This window comes from Dreissena polymorpha, chromosome 4, assembly GCF_020536995.1.
Source record: "Dreissena polymorpha isolate Duluth1 chromosome 4, UMN_Dpol_1.0, whole genome shotgun sequence".
NCBI lineage: Eukaryota > Metazoa > Mollusca > Bivalvia > Myida > Dreissenidae > Dreissena > Dreissena polymorpha.
Window position 1 is genome coordinate 138,936,831 of NC_068358.1, and position 19,781 is coordinate 138,956,611.

The window sequence follows — 19,781 nt, forward strand, 5'->3', positions numbered from 1 at the left end:
AAGATCAAACAACTTGCAAATCAACCGAAAATGGCTGCCATTTTACTATTGCACAATCAATAATCCGGGTCATTGGAAAGCTTAATTTTGTATTCAACGATAGGAAGCGTCATTATGATACAAAGCATGGGTTGCATAGCACTATATTTTTCTGAAAATGTTGTAATTTTCTAGCAACAAATTAACAGTCCTCATGCATTTCATGTAAAACATGCCAAAATAAGAAATCAAGTAATTCTTTCTCGGGGAAAGCCTGGGCTTTTAATTTGAATGATGAATTAAAACTCATGCTTGGTTTTGAAGTGTTAACTTTTTATTTTAATTACGCTGCTTCTTAATGGCTACAGTCGTTGAGATATGTCAGTATTGACGTAAAACTGCTCGTCTATTATAATGGTCAAGTGGGGTTATTGTTTGTCGCACTACACACGCGTGGATGTGATGTACAACGGAGGCGCTAAAAATCTTGGAAAACAACCAGAAGTCCCTATTCACACCTACCCTTACCCGCAAAAAACCTCGTTGACACCTTCCTTTACCAGCTATCCGTTATGTGGTCAACAGCCCAACGTAAGCTTTTAATGTAGAAGTGCACAAACAAGGACAAAGACAGTTTTGCATATTTTATTCAACATGTTATTTTTTTGTAAAAATCTGTTGCTAGTGCTACCCGTTCACATCTGCCGTTACCAACTCTTTTTTTTGTTCTGAAAACGGCCCATTTAATCTATAAAATTATAGGGTGTAGTTTTCTGAAATAAAAAACACCGCGCAACGGTTTTCCCACTACGTAAATAACACTTAATCCGATAGGTTACCGATAATTTTGTAGCCAATAGAAATTGTTGTTTCAACTTTCCTCCCAAAACGTCGCCAGTTTTTCTTATGCTCATAGATGGGACCCATACTTTTGCTCCCAGAACCTATAAATTTAAAACTTTTGAGTCCCTGGGACTCATACTTTTGATTTCTAAAATTATCACTGTTTCATTTTAGAACACAAATTACCCTTAAGCATTTTACCAGTGTCCAGGACTTGGAGAAAGTGGGTAATTACAAATACTGCAGACATTTCTTTCAGGGATTTACTTCCTATTCCATATAGATCAACAGGCAGTTTGGAGATTCTTTATTGTTCATCTAACAGTTTGAATGGTGCAGGACTAGTTGTTACTTGAAACATGTTTGGCTGTTTTTATAAAATAATATATATTATATTTGACGACTTTGCTAATGGTGGAGACCATATACTTTTTATGCATAGCTTGTTGACTATTTATCTCTCTTTCATGATTCTTTACAGTTTTTAACCAGGTTTTCCAAAGGAAAAAAACTGGTTATTAGGTTGGCAAATGTCAGCAGGCGGGCTGGTGGGCTGGCAGGCGGGCGGAACAACCTTGTCCGGGCCATAACTTTGTCGTTCATTGTGAGATTTTAAAATCATTTGTCACATTTGTTCACCATCATTAGATGATGTGTCGCGGGAAAGAATTACGTCGATATCTCCAAGGCCAAGTCACAATTTGAGTTCAAAGTTAAAAAATGGCCATTAATGAGCTTGTCCAGGCCATAACTATGTCATTCATTGTGAGATTTTAAAATCATTTGGCACATTTGTTCACCATCATTGGACGGTGTGTCGCGTGAAAGAATTAGGTCAATATCTCCAAGGTCAAGGTCGCCACAACTAAAAATAGATTTTTGAAAAAGGGGGTAACTAGGAACAATCAGTAACAATGCACATTTTTTTTTGAGTTGTCTGTCTATATAAGACTTTTTTATGCCCCCCTTCGAAGAAGAGGGGGTATATTGTTTTGCATATGTCGGTCGGTCCGTCCGTCCGTTGGTCGGTCTGTCCACCAGATGGTTTCCGGATGATAACTCAAGAACGCCTAGGCCTAGGATCATGAAACTTCATAGGTACATTGATCATGACTGGCAGATGACCCCTATTGATTTTCAGGTCACTAGGTCAAAGATCAAGGTCACATTGACTCGAAATAGTAAAATGGTTTCCGGATGATAACTCAAGAATGCTTACGCCTAGGATCATGAAACTTCATAGGTAAATTGATCATGACCGGCAGATGTCCCCTATTGATTTTCAGCTCACTAGATCAAAGGTCAAGGTCACAGTGACTCAAAATAGTAAAATGGTTTCTGAATGATAGCTCAAGAATGCTTACGCCTAGGATCATGAAACTTCATAGCTACATTGATCATGACTGGCAGATGACCCCTATTGATTTTCAGGTCACTAGGTCAAAGGTCAAGATCACAGTGACTTGAAACAGTAAAATGGTTTCCGGATGATAACTCAAGAATGCTTACGCCTAGGATCATGAAACTTCATAGTAACATTGATCATGACTGGCAGATGACCCTTATTGATTGTCAGGTCACTAGGTCAAAGTTCAAGGTCACAGTGATTTGAAACAGTAAAATGGTTTGCGGAGGATAACTCAATAATGCTTATGCCTAGGATCATGAAACTTCATAGGTACATTGATATTGACCGGCAGATGACACCTATAGATTTTCAGGTCACTAGGTCAAAGGTCAAGGTCACAGTGACTCAAAATAGTAAAATGGTTTCCGGATGATAACTCAAGAATGCTTACGGCTAGGATCACGAAACTTCATAGGTACATTTATCATGACTGGCAGATGACCCCTATTAATTTTCAGGTCACTAGGTCAAAGGTCAAGTTCACAGTGACTCGAAACAGTAAAATGCTTTCCTGATGATAGCTCAAGAATTATTAGGCCTAGGATCATGAAACTTCATAGGTACATTGATCATGACTGGCAGATGACCCCTATTGATTTTCAGGTCACTAGGTCAAAGGTCAAGGTCACAGTGACACAAAACATATTCACACAATGGCTACCACTACAACTGACAGCCCATATGGGGGGCATGCATGTTTTACAAACAGCCCTTGTTTCAAATTGAAATCAAGGTCGCCACGAGTAAAAATAGATTGAATTTTACACAAGGGGGTAACAATGCACATTTTGAATTGTCAACCTTTATCAAACTATTTTTTTTCTCTAATTGAAAACCTGGTTTTGTGACATTTTTGTCCCCTGTCTAAACCTGTTGTACAACATTTTGACAGTCGTACTTTCAGGAAAGCATATGCTTGTTTTGATCTATGACAACAGAATGAATTAACATTTCAAAACATTAACCTGCAAAAATAAACACATAGACTTTCTTAAATGACCTTGGCCATAAAGATGTTGAATAAATGCATGCATTTCTTTGGTTGACCACAGTACAAACCATTGAATCAGTTGAATACCATGGTGACCAAGACCAATCAAGGTGATGACACAAACTACGATATCCACCATGGTTGACCTTGGTATCCATTGGATACCAGCAAATATCATGGCAATGGTAATTATCATGAACAAATGGTGGATTTTTTTATCTGGAAAGCAAGAAATATTAATTCTCATTTACAGAATTCAATATTTGTTGCTGGTAATAAGTATGCTTACGTCTGTATGTACTACTTTTTGATAAATTGAAACAGGAAATAGGTCATCATGCAGTGTGTGTCAAGTAGGTATATTTCATGGCAAAAACAAGTAATACTTTATCTTAACGGAAATACATATTATGATAGCAATTCTTAGTTAAGTACATGAGATAAAGTATCACTAAGGATTTGTAAACAGCTCTGACGTCAACAGGCATGTATGCACAGGAAAGAGTATTTGTCAGAAAACAATAATGAACATCCTGTCATCATAGTTGATTAATAAGACATGTGTTAGTCCTTGAGCCAAACAAATTATTGTGTCACGCATGATTTGTTCTTGACTTGAGTACATTTCATTTAAATGCTTATGTGTTGCAGAAATCAGTTTTAGGAATGTTGCATAAAATTATGTAGATTTTTGTTAATATTTATGTAATTAGTAGGGTGGGGGAAAATACAAGATGTGGATGCTTGCAATGTTAAATACATGTACAACAAAAATGAGTACAGAAAACCAAAAAACAAAGTCATGTTTGTTTGTACTTTCAGATCAATACGAGCCACCAAAGCCAGTGAACATACAGTCATAGTCGCAGTCACCAAAAAACAGTAAGTACATTATCTTTATCTGATAGTGTCAAAAGTGATTAAAATTAAATATTGCAAAGCAAAAAATTCATTATTATGACAGTGTCAGGGCTTAATGAATGGACTTAGTTTCCAGCTTCAAATACCTCTAATTTGTCAATAAGGACCACTCATAGTATTAAACTTTCCTACAAAAGGATGCGTGGCTTTTTAATATGTTGATACTGTGGAGAAGTAAGTGTTGAAATTGATTATGCCATGCATGGAAAATATTTACAATTTTAGCAATATACCTTGATTGTATATTGATACAAAAACTTATTCATAACAACTAAGACAAACCAAAGAAAAAGACCCCACTTTTGTAGGAAAGGACTCCTCTAAATATCAACCACTTGAGCCGTGCAGACTCCTAAATATCAACCACTAAAGTCCTGTGGACCCATTAATATCAACCACTGGAGCTGTGTAGACCCTTAAATATCAGCCAATTGAGTCATGTGGATCCTTAAATATCAACCGATTGAGTCCTATGGACACCTAAAGATCAACCACTTGAGGTCTATGGACACCTAAATAGCATCCACTTGAGTCATGTGGACACCTAAATATCAACCACTTGAGATATATGGACACCTACATAGCAACCACTTGAGCCATGTGGGCCACTAAAGATCAACCACTTGAGGTCTATGGATACCTAAATAGCAACCACTTGAGCCATGTGGACCCCTAAATAGCAACCACTTGAGTCATGTGGACACCTAAATATCAACCACTTGAGTTATGTGAAAACCTAAATATCAACCACTTGAGGAGTATGGACACCCAAATATCAACTTTGAGGTCTATGGAGACCTAAATAGCCACCACTTGAGCCATGTGGACCCCTAAAGATCAACCACTTGAGGTCTATGGACACCTAAATAGCAACCACTTGAGTCATATGGACACCTAAATATTAACCACTTGAGTCATGTGGACACCTTAATTTCAACCACTTGAGCCATGTGGACCCCTAAATATCAGCCACTTGAGGTCAATGGACACCTAAATAGCAACCACTTGAGTCATGTGGACACCTAAATATCAACCACTTGATATCTATGGACTCTTAAATAGCAACCACTTGAGCCATGTGGACCCCTAAAGATCAACCACTTGAGGTCTATGGACACCTAAATAGCGACCACTTGAGTCATGTAGACACCTATATATCAACCACTTAAGTCATGTGGACACCAAAATATAAACCACTTGAGTCCTATGGACACCTAAATAGCGACCACTTGAGTCCTGTGGACCCCTAAATATCAACCATTTAATTCTATGGACACCTAAATATTAACCACTTGAACCATGTTTACCCCTAAATATCAACCATTTAATCATTTGGACCCCTAAATAGCAACCACTTGAGTCATGCGGACACCTAAATAGCAACCACTTGAGTTGTGTGGACCCTAAAGATCAACCACTTGAGGTCTATGGACACATAAATAGCAACCACTTGAGGCCTATGGACACCTTAATAGCAACCACTTGAGTCATGTGGACACCTAAAGGTCAACCACTTGAAGTCTATGGACACCTAAATAGCAACCACCTGAGGCATATGGACACCTAAATATCAACCACTTGAGTATTGTGGACCCCTAAATATCAACCATTACATTCTGTGGACCCCTAAATATCTACCAATTGAGTCATGTTGACCTCCAAATATCAACCAATGGAGGCCTCTCACCACCTAACTGTCAACCAATTTAGTCCTGTGGATATCAAATATCTATCACTTGAGTCCTGTGGACCATTAAATATCAACCATTTAATCCCGTGGACCCCTAAATATCAACCACTTGAGTCATGTGGACACTTAAATATCAATCATTTAATTGTGTTGACCTCTTAATATCAACCACTTGAGTCATGTGGACACCTAAATATCAACCATTTAATTTTGTGGACCTGTCAATATCAACCACTTGAGTCATGTGGACCTCTTAATATCAATCAATGGAAGCCTGTAAACACATGTCAACCAATTTAGTCATGTGGATATCAGATATCAACCACTTGTGTCCTGTAGACCCAAACATATCAACCATTGGAGGCCTGTTTACATCAAACATATTTTTTATGTTAAACCTCTTATTAAAAAAATATTTTTAAAACATTTAAAACAGCATTTAAAACAGTTTACTTCTGAAACAGTAAACCCACCACAACAAACTGATATTCCTAAATTTGATAGTGTAAAGTTAACCCAAATTTATTCTAATCTCAGTGGCTTGAAGCAATATTGTACAAATGAATCAACCTCATACACAATAGTCATCTTCTTAGATCTCTTTCATGCGAAAATGGCTCTTATGCAATACATGTATGTGGCCAGCGTAGCTCCAGACCTGTTTGCACATGTCGTCAGTCTCAGTCATGTGTCTAGTCAGGAGCTACTCTGTCCGTAAATGAGACCAAAACACCTTGCGTTACTTTATATCGGACAGGGTAGCTCCTGACCAGACTGCGAGGATGTTCAGACTAGCATACATGCCATACGTCCCGGATTGTCCGGGACAGTCCCGGAAATGAAGAACTTGTCCCGCTGTCCCGGAAATCTGTCAAATGTCTCGGAATTTACAAAATCCATATATACATGTACCTTATCTTAGGCTTAACTGCACCTCGAATCTGTGTATATCTGCAGCGTCTCCATGACAATGCCTACCCGAATAGGCAGACTACACTACGTGTCAAAATCGATCAATTAACAGGGGTCCTGTTATCATATCGATTGTCTCACGTTCGCGGTCAAACCGAAAAGGCGGCATTGTTTAATGTGGTTGTTAATTGACTTTAATCTACTACGTCATTATTTCCCGCTGCGTAAGGGCAAAGTTGTTCACACATCTGAAGTCCAACATCGCTGAGTAAAAAATTAAAAGCAGTATGTATTGTGAATTGATTTGAGTTGACGATCTAACGGTACTGTATTGTTGTATTTTTTATTATATAAATGTTATAAATGAATAAAGGCGTATCAACAACTACGCATTACACACCGGTCTTAATAACAATAACGCAGTGACATCACCATCTATGTTTAGAACGCTTACACTGAAAACACGTGGCTTGTATCTAGTAACGGAAGTAGTAATGTTTAATTTGACGTTAATAGTGTATTTCGGATAGGCTTTCGAACTTTTGCAATTAACGATGCGAAACAAAAAAAAACGTACCAAAAATGCATATGTCTATAAATATTGCTACATTGTATACATGTCCCGGAAAATCGGCAAAAGTCCCTGACAATTTAACTCAATGTCCCGGAATTGGTCTGAAAATTTATGGCATGTATGAGACTAGACTGGAGCTTAAGACCACTGTGGCTGGCTATGGCATAAGACCCATTTTTGCATGACGCGGCTCCTATATATTTAAACCAATCAAATCTTTAGACACTCTATAATGGCATTTTACAATTTTTATTTCACTCAATCATGATGGTAATAAGTGACAGAAAGCCTCTTGGCAGTATTCTAGATTTTTATCTTTTTAGCTTTGACAATAAAAAAACTGTTCATTATCAAACTCAAACATAGTAAAAATCCATGATGGGGAAGAACATTTAAATGTCAAGTTTTCAAGAGCTTCCATTTACAGTACTTCAAAATTAAAGCAACCATGGTGTACAAAATCAATCCAACACGGAAATACAGTTTAACTGGCAAAGTTCTTGGCTAACCTTAAGCTTTGATGTCTTAATGTCACTGTTTTAAATGTGCCCTAATTCATTCTTAAACAGCATAACATTTGTTGTAGGACACATATCATGTAAATACCAAGGATTTGTAGATGTAAGGCTCTGGTTTTATGGCTTATGACAGCATGTCATGTTCCCGTGTCACCTGGTAAAATCTAGGGCAGTAGGCGTAATCTGCTTGTTAAGCTATTTTTTCACAACCTTTCCTGTACGGAATGAATACTGCATGTGTCAGTGAAAACTCTTGTGAAGTACAATTCTTAATACATACTTCTTTGTGCATTTTCATTGTTAACGAGTAGGTTTACAATTGTAATTTTTATTAAGTGAGTATCTTTTTAGATTGTTTTATGACACAATATGAAGTGTGAAAATTGTTCATATGCCATATGCAACCAATGTAGCTGACAAAAATCCAGCCAGTGCATCCGCGCAGTGTGGTCAGGAGCTACCATGTCTGCTATAAAGTCACGCAAGCTTTCATGGCCACTTAAACAGACAGCATAGCTCTTGACCAGACTGTGAACAATGTGCAGGCTGGTCTTAAGGTGCGCAGGCTGCATACTGCATAAGACTCATTTTCGCATGATGTGACTTAATAATACCAAAATTAATGCCGATGTCTTTTGTTGTTGTTTTGATGTTTTGTTTTGTTATACGATTGACCATAAAAATGTGTAGTACAAAATATTAATTATATTAGACCACATCTTGAAGAAATGAAACTTATGCAATTATTTTTTGGGTAATATACACATTGATGATTGTAACTTTTGTAGTTATACATAATTGTCCCGAAAAGTTGAAACAGTTGTGCAACCAGCAACTTATTTGGACTTTAAGAATTTATCGTCATAGTGCAATCTAGAGCAGAGTCATTCAAAACTTGCCAATGTATCAGCTTGCATTGACATAACCTTGAACACGGTTTGTTAATTGCCTTTTGGCTACAGATGTAAGAAACATTCTTGTGTCATATGCAATCATGCAATCATGCATGCTTTTTCATTTTTCATTATTGAATAAGGCCTTTCAAAAATGAAACATGATAAAACAACAACAAAGAAACAACAACTTTTTACAGAAGACAGTGTATGCATGCAGTCCTGATCTATCCAAAATGTGTGTCAGTTTCTTGTGATTAATCTTGCACTTGATGCATTTATGAAATAACAGCAAATACAGGGGAGATGTCTTGCTTTATATGTATGCTAAAAGAATTTTCATGGTGATATTTAATGCATGGAACATACTGGCAAGAATGGTGAAACAAAAACTGTCTGGATTTCTGACTGCAACTTTCACAAGTTGATGTGTTGAGTCATTAGCATTAATTTAAATGTTTGCCCGGTTTTGCTTATTGCCTTAGACACATTTCAATGCTTATTAAGCTTTCAGAAGGAGAAATTCGTCTGAAAATCATGTTTTTGGTTTCAAATGAAGTGGGCATTCAGAAATTGCATATTGGCATTTAACAAGTTAAAATCATCGTATCGTTTTGGGTAGCATATACATGTTAATCCATTTTCATTTTATCCAATTCAATTCTTATTTCTTATTTACAAAAAAAGGTTTACTGTGTATATTAAAAGTTTACTTATTTAATTTTGCAAGCCTGCAAATGTGTATACATTGTAATATCCTTAAATATCCTGGGAGTTGAATGAAGGGAGGTATGTGACAAAACACAGAAATGTTTCTTGTAGGTGAATGGGGAGTGGGGGGGGTGTACGTGACAAAGGTGAGGAAAATGTTCTTGACGGTGAGTGGGGGGCAGTATGTGACAAAGGTCAGGAAAATGTTCTTGGAGGTGAGTGGGGGGGGGGGGGTATGTGTCAAAGGTCAGGAAAATGTGCTTGAAGGTGAGTGGGGGTGTTTGTGACAAAGGTCATGAAGATGTTCTTGGAGGTGAGTGGGGGATGTCTATGACAAAGGTCAGGAAATGTTCTTGAAGGTGAGTGGGGGTGTATGTGACAAAGGTCAGGAAGATGTTCTTGAAGGTGAGTTGGGGGTGTATATGACAAAGGTTAGGAAAATGTTCTTGGAGGTGAGTGGGGGTGTATATGACAAAGGTCAGGAAAATGTTCTTGAATGTGAGTGGGGGTGTATATGACAAAGGTCAGGAAAATGTTCTTGGAGGTGAGTGGCTGTGTATGTGACAAAGGTCAGGGCAATATTCTTGAAGGTGAGTGGGTGTGTATGTGACAAAGGTAAGGAACATGCTCTTGGAGGTGAGGGGGGGGTGTTATGACAAAGGTCAGGAAAATGTTCATGAAGGTGAGTGGGGGTGTATGTGACAAAGGTCAGAAAAATGTTCTTGGAGGTGAGTGGGGGTGTATGTGACAAAGGTCAGGGCAATGTTCTTTAAGGTGAGTGGGTGTGTATGTGACAAAGGTCAGGACAATGTTCTTGAGGCTGAGTGGGGGTGAATGTGACAAAGGTAAGGAACATGTTCTTGGAGGTGAGTGGGTATTATGTGACAAAGGTCAGGAATATGTTTTAGGGGGTGTATGTCACAAAGGTCAGGAAAATGTTCTTGAAGGTGAGTGGGGATGTGACAAAGGTCAGAAAAATGTTCTTGGAGGTGAGTATGGGTGTATGTGACAAAGGTCAGGAAAATGTTCTAGGAGGTGAGAAGGGGTGTATGTGACAAAGGTAAGGAAAATGTTCTTGGAGGTGAGTAGGGGTGTATGTGACAAAGGTCAGGAAAATGTTCTTGGGGATGATTGGGCGGTGTATGTGACAAAGGTCAGGAAAATGTTCTTGGAGGTGAGTGGGGGTGTATGTGACAAAGGTAAGGAAAATGTGCTTGGGGATGAGTGGGGGTTGTATGTGACAAATATCAGGAAAATGTTCTTGGAGGTGTGTGGGGGGTGTATGTGACAAAGGTTATGAAAATTTCTTGGAGATAAGTGGGGGTGTATGTGACAAAGTTCAGGAAAATTTTCTTAGAGGTGAGTGGGGTGTATGTAAAAAAGGTCAGGAAAATGTTGTTGACGGTTAGTGGGGGTGGATGTGACAAAGGTCAAAGACAATTTTCTTGGAGGTGAGTGGGGGTGCATGTGACAAAGGTCAGGAAAATGTTCTTGTAGGTGAGTGGGGGATAGATGTTACTAAGGTAAGGAAAATGTTCTTGGAGGTGAGTGGGGAGGTGTATGTAACAAAGGTCATGAAAATGTTCTTGAAGGTGAGTGGGGGAGTTTGTGACAAAGGTCATGAAAATGTTCTTGAAGGTGAGTGGGGTTGTTTGTGACAAAGGTCAGGAAAATGTTCTTGAAGGTGAGTGGTGGATGGATGTTACTAAGGTAAGGAAAATTTTCTTGGAGGTGAGTGGGGAGGGGTATGTGACAAAGGTCAGGAAAATGTTCTTGAAGGTGAGTGGGGGGTGTTTGTGACAAGGGTCAGGAAAATGTTCTTGAAGGTGATCAGTGGATGGATGTGACTAAGGTAAAGAAAATGTTCTTGGAGGTGAGTGGGGGGTGTGTATGTGACAAAGGTCAGGAAAATGTTTTTGAAGGTGAGTGGGCAGTGTTTGTAACAAAGGTCAGGAAAATGTTCTTGAAGGTGAGTTAGGGGAGTGTTTGTGACAAAGGTCAGGAAAATGTTCTTGAAGGTGAGTGGGGGTGTTTGTGACAAAGGTCAGGAAAATGTTCTTGAAGTTGAGTGGGTGTGTGTTTGTGACAAAGGTCAGGAAAATGTTCTTGAAGGTAAGTGGGGGGGTGTATGTGACAAAGACAGGAAAATGTTCTTGAAGTTGAGTGGGTGGGTGTTTGGTACAAAGGTCAGAAAAATGTTCTTGAAGGTGAGTGGGGGTGTATGTGACAAAGGTCAGGAAAATGTTCTTGAAGGTGAGTGGGGGTGTGTGTGGGGGGATGTGAGAAGATGAGTGTCCGGGGATGTGAAAAAAGTCAGAAAAAGGTTTTTGAAGGGGAATGTGTGTGTGGGGTTGGTATGTTACAAAAGTTAGATTAATGACCAATAGTAAACAGGTACCAGTAAAACAGCAACATATAACTTTGACCTTGTATGTTTAAGTTGGACCACTTCTGTGAAGCTTTAATTGTTCTGTTTGTTTTTTTCATTTTAATTGCGTTTTTTTTACATTATTTTTTTATACAATTAAGATTGTTTTGTTTGGTTGCATTGCTTGTTATAACTCTGATATGATTAAGCCTAACTAATACAATTAAGAATAGGTTTTCATGGCATGCTTTGTAATTTATGTAATAGGTTTTGAAAGTGTGTGTTGTGTTTTTATACATAGGTTTACATTCTGCAGTTTAATAAATTGATATGCAAAATACATGAGAAACACTTATTATTTTTTCTGTTGAATAACATTATTACATAGAAATAAAATTATCTTATTTGAAGGGTCTTTATTTATAATTAGTTATAGAAATGATTTTATTTTACATTCATTAATTCATGCTAATGCTTAAATTTTTTTAGGTTTCAAATAAGCAACATGTACTCTGACACGCAAAACAATATATATAAAATTAAACATTATAAATTAATTTATGGCACTGAATAATTCATCTAAAAATTTGCTATCTATCCGTGTTGAATCCGCAGATTTCAGTGGTAATTTACAACTGGCAACAGATGCTGTTGTTTAGTTCACACCTTGAGGTGAGCCATGAGTGAATGGTTCTGAACAATTAACACATGAGGCCCAATAATCAACTGACTTGGGAATAAACAAGTTGTTGATAATGAACACTGAAAGATAACATCAGCCCAGAAAGTAGGTCCGTTCTGTTCAGTGGATAAAATTGCAAGAAAACAATTATTATTTACGTATTTTATGTTGTGTTTGTTGTATATAATTTAAAGAGAGTATTCATCATTTACTGTTTTATAGTGCTCTTTCATATATTGTGTGTTTAAAAAAAAAAAAATATTTATGAAGTAAAAAAAGTCCTTTGTTATAAGTTTTAATTGCATAGTATTTTTAAATACATTGCAAGGTTATTTATTTTACCCAAGTTTTATTGTGTAAAGAATGCATCTATTTTGTACTGTCTGCCAAATAGATATAGTTCAGCAAAGAGATTATTCAATATGGCTGGCAAAGCAGCAGTCTGCAAAAAGGAGTGTGTTTCCTGAGTAGCAATATCTGCCAAATAAAAACTGTAGTTGTTACATTTTCCAAAAATAATTATGATTATTTTACCATACAACTATGCCTAAAATAGTCTTGCAAACATAATTTTGGCGTCCATATTTATAGAAAGCAATAAATGTAGTGCATGGAAATAGTAAAAGTGTTGGGGAATAATTAGTATGTTGGTATTTTGTTTCTTTCAGCATCCATACAGATAAAGAGGAGCCCTCCATATTACCTCTGCTGAAAGCCGGGTTCAGCCGGGTAGGTACATAGGGACACCACCCAAAGAAACGAAAAAAATGAGCCTAGCTTTGGGAAAACCGGTTTTAATGCATGTGCGTTAAAAGTTTTCCAAGAACAGCCTAATCATGAACTATACTTTCCACTGAATTTTTTTTTTCAGCTAAGAAGAGACTTCCTTCAAACTAAAAATACCATAAAAGCAGGAAGTGTTGCTCCAAATTAGCCAGATTTTATGAGCAGCATTAAAACTAGTTTTCGAAGAGAAAAGCTCAATATCATTATTGCAACAGTTGATTTGACTAAGTCAGGATTTCCTTCCTTATTTATCATGGTTTCCTTATTCACCACTGAATGGCTCTTCTGGCCAGTTAGGAACCATTCCTTCAAATATATTACGGTTTGTTCAGGGTGTGTTATCCCAGAAGAATAGAAATCAAAATGCAGCAAAGTCAAAGCTTATTCAATACTTGCCAAAATGTGTCAATCAATTGAGCCTCATCATATGTCACATGCAGCCCGTGAAGCTACAGACCAGCCTGCACATGCAGCCCATGTAGCTACAGACCAGCCTGCACATGCAGCCCATGTAGCTACAGACCAGCCTGCCTTGTGTCACATGCAGCCCATGTAGCTACAGACCAGCCTGCACATGCAGCCCATGTAGCTACAGACCAGCCTGCACATGCAGCCAATGTAGCTACAGACCAGCCTGCACATGCAGCCCATGTAGCTTCTGACCAGCCTTCCTTGTGTCACATGAAGCCCATGTAGCTACAGACCAGCCTGCACAGTCTGGTCTGGAGCTGCCCTGCCTGCTAAGCTAGCCGCATATGGTATAAGACCCATTTTTAGCTCATCTATTTTTTGAAAAAAAATTATGAGCTATTGTCATCACCTTGGCGTCGGCGTTGGCGTTGGCGTTGGCGTTGGCGTTGGCGTCGGCGACCGGTTAAGTTTTGCGTTTAGGTCCACTTTTCTCAGAAAGTATCAATGCTATTGCATTCAAACTTGGTACACTTACTTACTATCATGAGGGGACTAGGCAGGCAAAGTTAGATAACTCTGGCGTGCATTTTGACAGAATTATGTGCCCTTTTTATACTTAAAAAATTGCAAATTTTGGTTAAGTTTTGCGTTTAGTTCCACTTTTCTCAGTAAGTATCAATGCTATTGCATTCAAACTTGGTACACTTACTTACTATCATGAAGGGACTGGGCAGGCAAAGTTAGATAACTCTGGCATGCATTTTGACAGAATTATGTGCCCTTTTTATACTTAGAAAATTGACAATTTTGGTTAAGTTTTGTGTTTAGGTCCATTTTATTCCTTAAGCATCAAAGCTATTGCTTTCATACTTGCAACACTTACTAACTATCATAAGGGGACTGTGCAGGCAAAGTAATGTAACTCTGACTGGCATTTTGACAGAATTATGTGCCCTTTTTATACTTAGAAAATTGAAAATTTGATTAAGTTTTGTGTTTAGGTCCACTTTATTCCTACAGTATCAAAGCTATTGCTTTCATACTTGCAAGATTTATGAACTATCATAAGGGGACGGTGCAGGCAAAGTTATGTAACTCTGACTGGCATTTGGACGGAATTATGGGCCCTTTATACTTAGAAAATTGAAAATTTGGTTAAGATTTATGTTTTGGTCACTTTACCCCTAAAGTATCATAGATATTGCTTTCATACTTGGAACACTCACAAACTATCATAAGGGTACAGTAAAAGGACAAGTTGCATAACTCTGGTTGTCATTGTTACGGAATTATGGCCCTTTTTTGACTTAGTAACTTTTAATATATGGTTAAATTTTGTGTTTCGATCCACTCGAAGTATCAAGGCTATTGCTTTCAAACTTCAAATACTTACATGCTATCATGAGGTTACTGTACCTGGCAACTTGAATTTTACTTTGACCTTTGAATGACCTTGACTCTCAAGGTCAAATTATTAAATTTTGCTAAAATTGCCATAACTTCTTTATTTATGATTAGATTTTATTGATACTTTGATGAAACTACTCTTACCTGACATACCACAATAGACTTCACCCAAACCATCCCCCGTGCCCTCCCCCCCCTCCCCCCCTCCCCCCCCCCCCTAATTTTTTTTTTTTTTTTTTTTTTTTTTATAAGATCATCTCACAAATGACCACCACACCCTCACACTATACCCCCACCCCACCCCCCCACCCCCCCCCCCAAATTTTTTTTTGATTTTTTTTTTTTTTTTTTTTTTTTTTAAGATCATCTCACAAATTATCACCACACCCTCACACTATACCCCCCCCCCCCCCCCCCCCCCGATTTTTTTATTTTTTTATTTTTTTTTCGCTTTTTGGAAGATAATGTAATAAATGTCCACAACCCCACACTATACACCCCTCTTCACTCCACTCCTCCCTCCTTTGTGATTGAAAATGAGAGTCCCTTCACCTTTAAAAAGAAAATAGATGAGCGGTCTGCACCCGCAAGGCGGTGCTCTTGTTGCATTACACAACCCCATTGTGTCAGTGTTGATAGATGAACAACACTTAGGTACCCCGTTTTTACAAACTCATCAATGTTGAAAATAAAGTTACTTACTACAGGATCTTACTTCGCTAATAAGTCATTATATGTAAGATAACTTTTCTTTAAGGATAATGTGCTCTGCGTTAATTTTAAGCTCTCAAAACAAGACAAATCACAAGTTAACTATGCATCTAATGAAATTGACATTGAAAAATGTAAAAAATTGAGTTAAAAGGCTATATTGAAAGAAACAAAAACCTTGAACACTGTTTTTAATTTCACTGATATTAATTCCTCATATTGTGAAAAGACATTAGCCTATGTTGATATTGTTGTTATTGTTGTTGGCTTTCTCTTGTTGAGGCATGTTAGCCATGCATTGCATAGCTTGCAATAGAACCTGCAGTAAACATAGGGATGAATGAGGATAACCATGTATGTCTGTCAGATAGAGGTTATGTTAGTAATCACAATCATGTTTCATCATCTATTCATGAACCACTGTATGTATTTATTAAGACTGCCAGATTAACTCGAGAAGCCAATATATTAAATAGCTACTAGAAACTTGTAAAAAGTTACAAACAAAGCTATTCACGTTTCCAGTAAAAGATTATTTGGTATGGGATAGTTCTAAGCAAATGGCAAAATATTTGGTTAGAATGTTGTTTCTTTGCACAACAAGTCTATATTAAGCTCCATTGCACTTAACTTTGCTGATTTACATTCAGTCCAAGTCACATACGCCTACACTGCTTGTGGATGATGTCGGTCAGATTATTCCTGAAAATGTGGAATTATAAGTTTAGATGGCCTGTCTATTGGAATTTTGCGAGACTTTGATGAGCAGAATTTTGATTGGGTGGCGATGATTGTTTGCGTCTGTCGTTTTTGACATCATTCGGGATTACTTAGGATGACTGGCTGAATACTGTCGCATACTGTTCTTTCATTGCAATAAGGGATTTTTTTCTCCAAGGTAGTTGAACTTGTTAAGAAAAATCAACTTTGGATATTTTCAAAGTCATTTTGTTTAATGGCGTTTAAGGAGATCAGTGTTTTACTGGCTGTTGCTGGTAGTATCTTAATAATAATTTAGACATGGGGGTCTTAATGAATTTTCTTTAAACATAATGCAAATTTTCTTTAAATTTCTGTGACCTGTTTTATTAAAATGTTGCTTTATTTCGACTATTTAAAACCTTATAGATTTGTAAGTGAACATAATTTTCCAAAAATACAAAAGTCTGTAAACAAATCCCTTAAATTATAAAAGCAACCCTTATACCCAGCATATTTGTGAACTCAGAATCAGTTTTGTTTAGCTCATATGAGCACTAAGTGCTCATGGAATGCTTTTACCATCATTTTGTGTCTGTTGTTATCCCCAGCCATAGGAGGAGGGATATTGTTTTGGTGTTGTCTGTCTGTCTGTCTTTCCGTCCGTCCGTCCGTCCGTCCAGAGTCATATTTTGGAAGTGCTTTGGCAAATTTCATTGAAACTTGGTATGAGTATATATATGGGTAAGAGGATGATGCACCCCAAACAGCATTGTACACCATCTGTTAATAACTGAGTTATGGCCCTTTGTATCTTGAAAAAATGCTTTTTAATATAAGCTTAGAGCTTTTTCTCTACTAACACATGAGCCAGAGCCATGAAACTTGCCATAGTTGTTCTCAATCATCTGAGGGTGCTTCACATTCAACACCCATTATCCTAGGGGCTAAAGTCAAGGTCACACATTGAGGTCAAAGGTCACAAATTTGATGAATTATCATTATTTAGTCATTCCTTTACTATGCATCAAGGGATTCTGTAATAACTGTCCACAATTGTTCTCCATTATCTAGCTGTGCGTCAAATATAAGATCCAGGTTGCTAGGGTGATGGTCAAAGTCACACACAAAGGTCATAATCACACATTTTTAGCTCAGCGTTTTCAGAGAAAACCCGAGTTATTGTCATAGCCAGCTCGCCGTCCGCCGTCTGCCGTCCGCGTCATGCTAAAACCTTAATATTGGCTCTAAAATCAAAGTGCTTCCACCTACAACTTTGAAACTTCATATGTAGATGCACCTTGATGAGTTCTACACGCCACACCTATTTTGGGGTCACTAGGTCAAAGGTCAAGGTCACTGTGACCTCTCAAAAAATTAAAAAAATCTGACAAGCTTTCATTTATTCAAAACTGCACCCATAGCCGAGCGTGGCACGCATTATGCGGTGCTCTTGTTTTTAGCTGGAATGAGCACAAAATGCTCATTGAATGCTTTTAACATCAACTTGTTTCCGTTGTTCGTCATCCGTTTTGCATTGTCTGTCGTGTGTGGCAAACATTGAACTTGTGAATACTCTAAAGGTCACATTAATAGCCCAATCTTTAAAAATTTGTTCGCATGATATCTCTGAGAGTTTGAATCTGTGTAATGGGGAGTAAAAATAAGGTCACTATGTCAATTTAAAGAAAAAGCTTGTGAACTCTTTAGAAATGATATTTGTGTATACTCTTTACTACTCTTTTTAAGGACATTTGTTGTATTAATATCTCAGTGCCTATAGTGAATATCAAATTCTGAGCACTCCAGGAGTTACTCAATTTTTCAGAACCTTTGTTCTTATAATGTCTCTTCTGAGTTGCATAAAAATTTATATGCTAAATTGACTATCAAACAAGCTCCTCAAAGTTTTCAGGAGCCCATATTATGTATATAAAGATACATATTGATTACGAATGCGTCACTTCCCGTTTTTCATTTTACACTCCTATTGACACATATTGATCTTTCAGAAAATCGCAAGAAGTTCAATAATGAACCCTGCAGATTTCTACTCTTGCTTTACAACTTTTCAGCAGCTGAGGCTAAATATTAATAAAGCATTGAAGAGTTCTCTGTAGAAAACATAATTAATAATCAACAGGTAGGGTCCAATTTGCATTTAAAATGATATGGTTTGCAATGGGTCTCTAACATCTCTATTGTCTGCTACATCCTTACTGCATCAGTGCTTTGATAATATCCCTATATCTTCATTGAAATCCAATCATGAATAACAGCTGATCACGCCGGGTATGCGGATACTTTGATAACAGATGGCGCTTCGATACCAGATAACAACAAAACCCACGCGCGAGAGTTGAGTTCTTCAGCTTTTTTGCATTTGTGTTCTGTTCATTTGGTTTTTAGACACGTAACATTGTTTGGTCGATTAATGGTATAGTACTTCGTATTGCGGAGCAAGAAAGTCGCGGAAAAAAACAGTGGATTATAAAAAAAGAGATAACATTTCATCAATAATCGTCATAAATTCGACGATCAGTACGTATTTCAACAAAATAAAAATACTTGGAAATAAATCAAGAACTTGCCAACTGATCGAAATAAAAGATCAATATGTCCATTAATGTTACAACATGTTAAATTTTAGTTGAATAATGTATTTGAGGAAATTCAAATGTTTTAAGAGTCCGATGCCAAATTTTCATGGACCCTTCTTTTACCGATCATCTCAAAGACAATGGCACTTCGATTCCAGATGATTCGACACTTTTTACCAGATATTACACACTCTATTTAGTGAATCTGAAATCTGAAATGCAGAATTTGCTGTGGAATACTGCTATAGTAAGGAGGCAATAAATAAAAATGTATGTACTGACGTAAATTAAAAACGAATTACCGAAACATGTTCTTATCCCTTTGGAATAGAATATGATAATACAAGGGAAAGGGAAGTGTAAAGCACAATATAAAGGGAGTTTTCCTATCTCTTTTAAATTTTGTGGCTACGCATTAGTATCGCCTTCATGATGCGATTCTAATGAGCACCAATGACAAAAGATTTTCTAGAGTCCTGCTATAAGTTCAATTGAACACAGTCGTGTTGATCCACATGATCCGTTGTATTTTCAATTCTCTTTTTATGTCCCCCACTATAGTAGTGGGGGACATATTGTTTTTGCCCTGTCTGTCTGTTGGTCTGTTGGTCTGTTTGGCCCAACTTTAACATTTTGCAATAACTTTTGCTATATTGAAGATAGCAACTTGATATTTG

The 19,781-nt window shown here is 37.4% G+C and overlaps 1 protein-coding gene across 2 annotated transcripts in view; it reads left to right on the forward strand.

Annotated features, from left to right (window-relative positions):
• LOC127876904 (high affinity cAMP-specific and IBMX-insensitive 3',5'-cyclic phosphodiesterase 8B-like) overlaps nt 1-19,781 on the forward strand; it is a 406,208-nt gene that overhangs the window by 57,089 nt on the left and 329,338 nt on the right. For both annotated transcript variants that reach the window (XM_052422410.1, XM_052422409.1), the window contains exons 4-5: nt 4,044-4,103; nt 13,159-13,219. In XM_052422410.1, coding sequence (XP_052278370.1) covers nt 4,044-4,103; nt 13,159-13,219 — 121 coding nt within the window. The remainder of the gene's footprint in view (nt 1-4,043; nt 4,104-13,158; nt 13,220-19,781) is intronic.